The 8,380-nt window shown below is 39.6% G+C and overlaps 1 protein-coding gene across 1 annotated transcript in view; it reads left to right on the top strand.

The window, feature by feature from the left end:
- lekr1 (leucine, glutamate and lysine rich 1) overlaps positions 1-8,380 on the top strand; it is a 103,398-nt gene that overhangs the window by 44,091 nt on the left and 50,927 nt on the right. Inside the window, exons 4-5 of the mRNA XM_024278055.2 lie at positions 2,059-2,136; positions 6,128-6,291. Of these exons, the coding sequence (XP_024133823.1) occupies positions 2,059-2,136; positions 6,128-6,291 (242 nt within the window). The remainder of the gene's footprint in view (positions 1-2,058; positions 2,137-6,127; positions 6,292-8,380) is intronic.

Genomic DNA, 8,380 nt, shown 5'->3' with positions numbered 1-8,380 from the left:
AGTGACGTGTAATCGATGTTTTTGTAGAACTCTTCACAATAAATAAACCTGATCTCTCAACATCATCCGTGTCTTCCATACATTATAGAGACGCTACATGTAGCAATCATGCTAAAAACATTAGCTGGTAGCTACTCCCACATGCGGTTGCAGCGTCACGCTCAGGCAGTCAGTGAGCAGTGAATTTGCAGCACGGCAAAAGAGGGGCGGGGCCACACGAATTTGTGGCATGAATCACGTTTGGTGTCAATGTAACTACAGAGGGTTGTGTCGGAAAAGAGCATCTGAAGTAAAAGCAACACAAAATCAATCTTTTGAATCTCAAACAGAGCTTTTGAGGAATGGAGAAGTCTGGAGAGGCTGAGAAAAATGTTGAAAATGTCCAGAAAATGTTTAAGAACGCAAAGGCTGGTGAGATCTCCTGTAGGTACAGGTGGGACTGCACCAAGGATCAGCTTTGAGCTCCATCTGGTTTCCTGTGGTAACGGACAGACTGACAGATGAGGTTAGTTGTGAATCTCTGTGGACCGTGACATTTGCAGATGACATTGTGATTTATAATGAGAGCAGGAAGTAGATGGAGGAACATCTAGAAAGGTGGAAGTTTGGCGTAGAAAACAGAGGAATTAAGAGGAGCCAGACTGAGATGGTTTGGAGATGTTGGGAGGAGGGACTATGATGATGTTGGTAAAAAGGGCCAAGTAAGAGGATGTTCATGGAGAGGGTCAGATGAGGTCATCTTCAACACATGGCTAAAAACAAACCCATGTTTAACAGAAAAACAAATCTGTTCTGTTCTATTTTCATAATTACCTCCTATACTTTCATTTTTAAATATTAATATTATTAATAAACCGTCCAGCTAGAAGTCCCCCATTAAAACTAGCTTTACAGATACTCTGTTGAATAAAATCAAAAATATTCAAACGTGTCAATATATCATTCATTTATATTTCTTAAAAAATAATGATCAAATGGATTTGTCAACTTATTCAGATTGTGTAAATATTTTTTGGTGATATGTTAGTAGCTTCTCATTTAAAAAGCTTACTGTATCATCCATAATTACAAATCTCAATGTTTGACCTAATTGATTTATTGACCATGTTTCCTGTGCTGCAGTCCAGTGATTTATTCTCCTATTAGAATGCACATTACTCAAAATTGAATGTTTGGATGCTTTAATAAACACACGTTGATTACTCTAGTCACAGTGACTAATACAGTTTATAAAGTTCAGGCTCCCACTGTGATTATTATTTCTTATAGGGGGTTCCATTCATTCATTTATACTTTCTTTATTGGCTCATTTCAGCTCCATTCTAAATGCCTATGAGATCATAATAATAGTGTAATCTGAATCAAAAGTGCTTCTCAAGTCACCCCAAAAAGGCAAAATATGTCTGTTTCTAATACATTTAAGGGCTACTTTATCTTCTTTGTGCTCTTGTGCGTGCATATTTGTGAAACTATTGAAAGAAATATGACAGATTTGTTTGTTGGCTGCCTTTCTGTGGACTCTGGGTTAAAAGGTTTTAGATCAGAAGGGTAATGAGGGGAAACACATGAACATTAAAAGCTGGCTTAATCCCAAGACAAAAGTTTCTCCTCATAAGCAAAGAGGTTTGTGTTTGCTGTTCCCTGATGTTTTACTTTCATAGGACTTTTGTTTGACTTTGCTGCTGTTTGCTTCCAAAGCTTTGTCAATAGGCAGCAAATCACTTTTCAAATCATTACAAGCTCTGAGGATCTGATCATCTTGCCTCCGTGTCTCGCTGTCATTACATATTTGTGGCGTTACACTGGAGAACAAGATGTGCTGTGGATTTCTAAGTGTCCCGGTCACATAACCTCTCTGAATATTGTTTGATGGCTGTGCAGCAATCTCTTAAACAAATGAATTCCATTTCTTTATATCTGTCATTCGTAAGGGTCACTTTCATTTTTAGTCTCACTCTAGTTCACCTCTATCATAATCTGTTTTTAAACTTTCATTTCTCCTTCAGAGAGTTAACTGCTATTGTGTGTGTATTTATTTGAGTCTTTCTTCGTCTATAGGCTGCTGACTGCTGATGCTACAACGGAGGAAGCTGAGCAGAAGCTGGAAGAAGAAAAGCAGCTTGTTAAAACTCTCAGGTTAGGAAACAAATGTAAACAGGAATGAAATACATAATTAACCCTCTAATGCCTGTTGTCACAAACATGAGACAAATCACCTTGACTCTAAAATTACTTCTATGTAGCTAGGAAAACTTTTTAACACTCTTAGGTTGTGAGATTTCCATTAAAAACGTCATAATCATAATTAAAACACTACTGGGAACATTTTTTAACATTAAAGAAAATTATCATGGGGGACTTGAAAAGAGGGCTGCACGGTGGCGCAGTGGTTAGCGCTCTCGCCTCACAGCGAGAAGGCCCCGGTTCGAATCCCGGCTGGGACCTTTCTGTGTGGAGTTTGCATGTTCTCCCCGTGCATGCGTGGGTTTTCACCGGGGACTCCGGCTTCCTCCCACCGTCCAAAAACATGCTTCATAGGTTAATTGGTGACTCTAAATTGCCCCTAGGTGTGGATGTGAGAGTGGATGTGTGTGATTGAGGCCCTGTGACAGACTGGCGACCTGTCCAGGGTGTACCCCGCCTTCGCCCTTCAGTAGCCGGGATAGGCTCCAGCACCCCCGCGACCCCGGAAGGGACAAAGCAGTCAAGAAAATGGATGGATGGATGGGACTTGAAAAGAAGAAGCATAAGGGAAATTCTGTTTTCATAGCTGGATATACATTTACCTCTATAACGCCAAACGTTTCATATTTGATACATGAGTTTGTCAGCATGTTTTTGGTTCATGCTTCATAGGTTAATTGGTGACTCTAAATTGCCCCTAGGTGTGAATGTGAGAGTGTATGTGTGTGATTGAGGCCCTGAGACAGACTGGCGACCTGTCCAGGGTGAACCCCGCCTTCGCCCATCAGCAGCCGGGTTAGGCTCCGGCACCCCCGCGACCCCGAAAGGGAAGAAGCGGCCAAGACAATGGATGGAGTTTGTCAGCCCTCCACAGGAGCAGCGTGATATTTTTTTTTTTACAAAAAACCTGATGTATACCATCAGATACATGCAGTGTGAGGATGGTCAAATGAAACTACAGGCGGCCATGTTTCAGGGGTTGAACACATGGTTTTTTAAGAACTTTGCTAAATTTGAAAAGATTTTGGTAAAAAAACAAACAAAAAAAAACCTTATAATTTCTGCTGAAGCATAAAAAACAGTTACTGGGTGGATGCAATGTGAAAACAATGTACATTTCATAAATTATGTTTTAGTAAAATCACATGAAAAATTGTGTTTCAAATTTGATACAGCGAGGATTTTAAGCAATTTTTATGCTTGAAGTTAGAAATTTCTTATATTTGTTTGGTTCTCACGATGTTGTTGTTAGTCCAGAAAAAAATATAAATCTTTGAGCTGTGTGATCTGCTGTATCAAATATGATACAAATGAAAACTCGTATATAAAAAATGATACAGGGTTTTTTCTGTTTGTTCAGAGAGACCAATAAGGGCTCTACGTTCAAAGGATTGTCATTTTTAATCAATTATTTAATGGTTCAGGCTTTACAGGGTTAGGTGTTAAGGGTTTTAAACAAAAACAAGCTAAAGTATTTTAAAGACCCAAGGTGATCATCTATGGATCTATTTTAAAAGCACTCCTAGAGGTCTTTTGATTATGATTATGCCATTTTTTGCCAAAATCTAAAAACCTGTGTTGACATAGTTTCTGCAGAGCGCCAAGAAATTTGCCTCAGAGTTGTGTGAGAGACCAGTGGCGTGGGAAAACCCCTCGCCACTCCCGTTAGCCTATATTCCCTCACAACTTAACATAACAAGACCAACAAAATGGCGGGGAATATTGAATAAATCCACCTGAACAGTTTTGATTCAGATACCAGCTCAGATGAAGAAAACAAAGATGTTAATGGATGTTTTTATCTGCAAGTTGATGCATCAGGATGGAGTGGGGGGTGGAGCTTGTGACCCGCCCAGCGTATTTTCTATGTCACTTCTTTTCAAACTGCTTTTTTTCATCTGATTCTCAGTGATTTAAGTAAAGAAATGCTCATAAATGCAATTTATCGTCTTAACAAACGTCCTCCAGAATTGTAAAAATACATCGCTGTCTTCAAAACATCTGTTTTCTCTCAAACCCACACGAAGGCAGAAGATTAATAAAACAGTTTTGGGGTGCGCCTCTTTGCTTGGCTGTCTAGTTCTTTAACAGATGCGAGGCAGGAAGTCGGCGACTCAAGGGAAACACCTGTATGAGGTGATGGAAGCAAGACAGTAAAAAAGAGAGTGGAAAACACGGGGGAGAATTTATTCACCTGACCCAGGGGTTAATTCATGGAGGGAGAGCTGGATAGACATGAGAAGTTCACGACTGCGGGAGCAGAGGAGAGCAGCACAGGTGAAATGAATGGGGGAGAGGCGATGAGATGTCGAGGGAAAAGTGGGTTTTAATCAACCGCTTGACATTGAAAGATTCCAAATGAGTAAAACCAACAGGAGGGCAAATGCATGCAGTCTCTTTGTCTGCGTCTCCCTTTTTCGCTGCTCTGTCCTTATCGCAGATGACAGATCTGGCTCATATCTGTGTTCCTCCATTTGGTGTTGTCAGCCCTGTGATTTATGACATGTGACATAAGAGAACTGGCTGTCGTGACGAGGGGTGCCCGTGCTCCGCAGACAGTCTGCACGCACGCACTCCCAAACCCTCCAAACCAGGCCAAGGCCTGCCGCCCTACCCGTCATCCCTTCTCTTTTTATTTGTGTGAATGCTTAGTAAGCATTCACACAATAGTGGTTCACCTGCTCCTTTTTGTAAGTTTTTCTGCATGTAAAAACTCAGTCATTCAGTAATTGTACTTAGATTAGCAACAATCTGTATACATATTTATTCATGGGATATGTTATCAACTTTTATCGTAATTTTTTAAAAAATTGGCATTGAGCTGTTATATTAGCATTATGCTAGCTCATTTAGGTAATTTGGCATCTACAGGTTTTTTTTTTCTTTTTAGGCTAATTTAGAGCTTAGCTTCTTTCTTAGCAACAGGCTAACATTTTTGACTAATTTGGTTTACTGAGAAATTTTTAGCTATTATGGAGTTTAGCTAGTATTTAAGCAACGTGCTAGTTTTTTTTTGGCTAATTTGGTTTACTGGGGAATTTTAGGCTATTTTGGAGTTTAGCTAATATTCTACCAATGTGCTAGCTTTTAGGCTAATTTGGCATCTACTAAGGTTTTTTGGGCTAATTTGGAGCCCAGCTCATATTTAAGCAACACACTAAATAATTTTTGTAAAATTGGCATGTATTAGGGATTTTAAAGTAATTTTCCAAATTATTTTCAGAAATTTAGGTCAACTTCATTTCAGTTATTTAACAAAATTTCCAGTCTTTTAGCACATTTAACATTTTGCAAATAGCTTTTGCATTTTCAGCAATTAAGGTAATTAAGGTTTTTGAAATCCTCAAGTTAGAAACCCTGAAATAAAATGATACCGACTACATCTTTTACCTCCAACAGTTATACAGGAAGTCAATGAAGTGCAAGTTTGGAGGCTTACATCTTATTTTCAAGCTACAATCCTCTTGTAGTCCATTTTGCTGCCTGTATTATTGAGACAAAACTGTTTAAAACCTAAGATGACATATGCGTGGGACATTTTTTTGTTCATCATAGCCCTTAAAAAGCAACTTTTTACGAGGCAAAGACATAAAAAAACCAGCTGCTCCTCATTTCAAATCTGCCTGCTTATTCTTGCCCACTGACTTGAAGATAAATGTCACCGAATTAACTACAGCCTCAGTTTTTACGTCCCTGATATGCTACATGAATCAGGGCAGTGTTTACCAAGAAAAACATTTTTTAAGAAGGTTTAATTGGCTCCGAAAATGTTGCCAAACAGGAAAAAATGATGTTCAGACTACGTTTGTTCGAAGAGCGTTAGACAAGTTTGTAAATCAATTAATGCTGTTAGTTTATTAAGGAAAAATAGATCAAAATGTTTGTGCCTTTCTTCATCGGTATGAAACTGCTTCCTTGCATTTATGTTGTGTTTGTGTTTCAGAGGTGTGGTTGAGCAGCAGCAGAAGGCCCTCAGAGCGACTCGTTCCTCGCTGCTCTTCGGCGGCGGCGTTCTCGCCGATGTACGGGGTTTCCTCGGCCAGCTGACACGAGCTTGGCAGGCCTTTAGATGTCAAATAGAGCAGCACAGCATGCAGGTGTTCTCAGGTAACAGACCTTTAACAACAGACGCACAGAAACTGAGGTGCAGATAAAGGACTTTTTTACAGGATAAAGCGGGGACTGTGTTTTCATGTAAAACTGGGGCTGAGATGAAAGGAAAGAGATGGAGGAAGTTGAATAAATAATTTCTCAGCAAGAATAAATATTAGTTTAACTGTGGAGGAGACTGTCCTTATAGGTATTTCTCTGTATTTTAACTTAACACTCAAAGTCCTGCAAAAAGAGTTTTTTCAGAAATAAAAACAAAGGTGAAGTAAAAGTTAAACTATTTTGATTGTTTTAAAATGCCAATTGGCCTTAATAAGACTGCAGAGTGCACGTGCACATGCGTGCACATTTGTGAGTGTTAAACACTGACAGTAAATGCCTGAAGCAGTCTAACCTCGGGCTCACCTCTTGGGTGGGTCTTTCTCTCTGATGCGTACTCCAAACAGCTGCCAAGTGGAGACGTGTGTGTGTGTGTGTGTGAGAGCGCTAAAGGGAAAAAGAAAGAAGAGCAGTTTAAGAGAGTTTGATTGAGAAAAAGGAAGATAAAAGAAATCAGTTTCGCTGTTTGTTCCGATGCCATGTGAGCACGTGTTTGTTCAAAGGTATGACGATGAAAAGCAGCCGCCTTGAAAATCAACACATGAACTGTCACTCAACTACGCAATGAATCTGGTCAACAAAGTTGTTAAAATATTTGAAGCTGATGTGGCTCTAATGTCTACTGTCCTAAACACAAACATTATATTTTTAGCTCTTTATACAGTGTTAAAAACTATGTCATCATGTAGTCTTTGTCAGGTCTGTAAGGCCAGAAACAACTAAAACAGGGGTGTCCAAATCCAGGCCTCGAGGTCTGGTGTCCTACATGTTTCAAATCAACCTGCCATTAAAGCTCCTCATTGGCTAAACACAATTGTTGTGACTCCTGCTGTTCTAACAACTAAGGTGTGTTGTACGATAGCGTCAGTTTTACGCATATGTGCGAGTAACTTACATTAGACTTATGAATACTTCATGATATGTGTACCACACACGTGCGTATCATATATTTCATTCCATTCAAGCCTCAATGGAACTAAAAGACACACATGCCCTCCCCTTAAGATGTGTCTTGAACTTCATCAGCCTTTGAAGTCTAAGTTCTATTAAACTAATAAAGGTTCATGATTGAGGACATTTTTTTAAATATTTAAGATTTTTTTTGTTCACATTGTGGTGAATCAGCAGCAAATGAAAAAATGCTGTTAGTAAAAGCTCTCTGCTCTGCTCTATTCTGATACATGCACTTGAAAACAAACAGATCCATTAATGTCTTAATTTTCTTCGTTTGAGCTGGCTTCTGGTTTAAAACTTTACGGCTGGATATCTCCCATAATGCTCGCACCGCTAATGTTAACACTGGGTTGTAAGGGGCTGTAAGCTGGCGGGAGAGTGTTAAGAAAGGGATGATGGGATAGCACTGGAAGGTTACTTCCGCCAACTGTCCCAGCCACAACGCAGGTGAAATGAAACAGGTTTTTGGTTTTATTTTTGCTAAAATCAGCGTTCGTTAAAAGAGAACTGGGTAAAGCTTTTAACATAAATCAAAAGTTGATCGGAGTGGGTATTTAAATAACTTCTCTATGTCTGGTGCTGGACTATTTTAGCTGTCAGCTCTCATTTTTGTGCCAAACTTGTAACGTGGAATAAGAACAGTTGGTTTTATGATGAAGTGGAAAAAGGAGATTAGGAATGAGAGTGAATCCAGACAGACTAGATGAAAGCAATGACTCCCTTTGAGCTTTTATCTGGAACCATGTCAGCAAACAAGATGTACAGGATCATTTAAAAGGGGTTTACAGAGTGCTTCTTCACGGAACGTGTTGGGAAAGAGGTGAATACAGACAGAAACATGTGGCAGCCACGCCTTAGTGAAGAGGGCGGTGTGTACGTTTGACCGGTCTATGAACCAAAGCCATCTGCCAACACACTGGGTCGTCCTTAGACTGCTGTGTATGGGATCTGTTTCCCTCTAGCACACTTTTGTGTACCCGTACGTCAATCTTAATGGCAGCAATTTTAAACTGTTAAATATATTTGTACAAAC

Source organism: Oryzias melastigma, linkage group LG13, assembly GCF_002922805.2.
Source record: "Oryzias melastigma strain HK-1 linkage group LG13, ASM292280v2, whole genome shotgun sequence".
In the NCBI taxonomy this organism is placed as follows: domain Eukaryota; kingdom Metazoa; phylum Chordata; class Actinopteri; order Beloniformes; family Adrianichthyidae; genus Oryzias; species Oryzias melastigma.
This window is presented reverse-complemented; position numbering and strand designations above follow the sequence as displayed.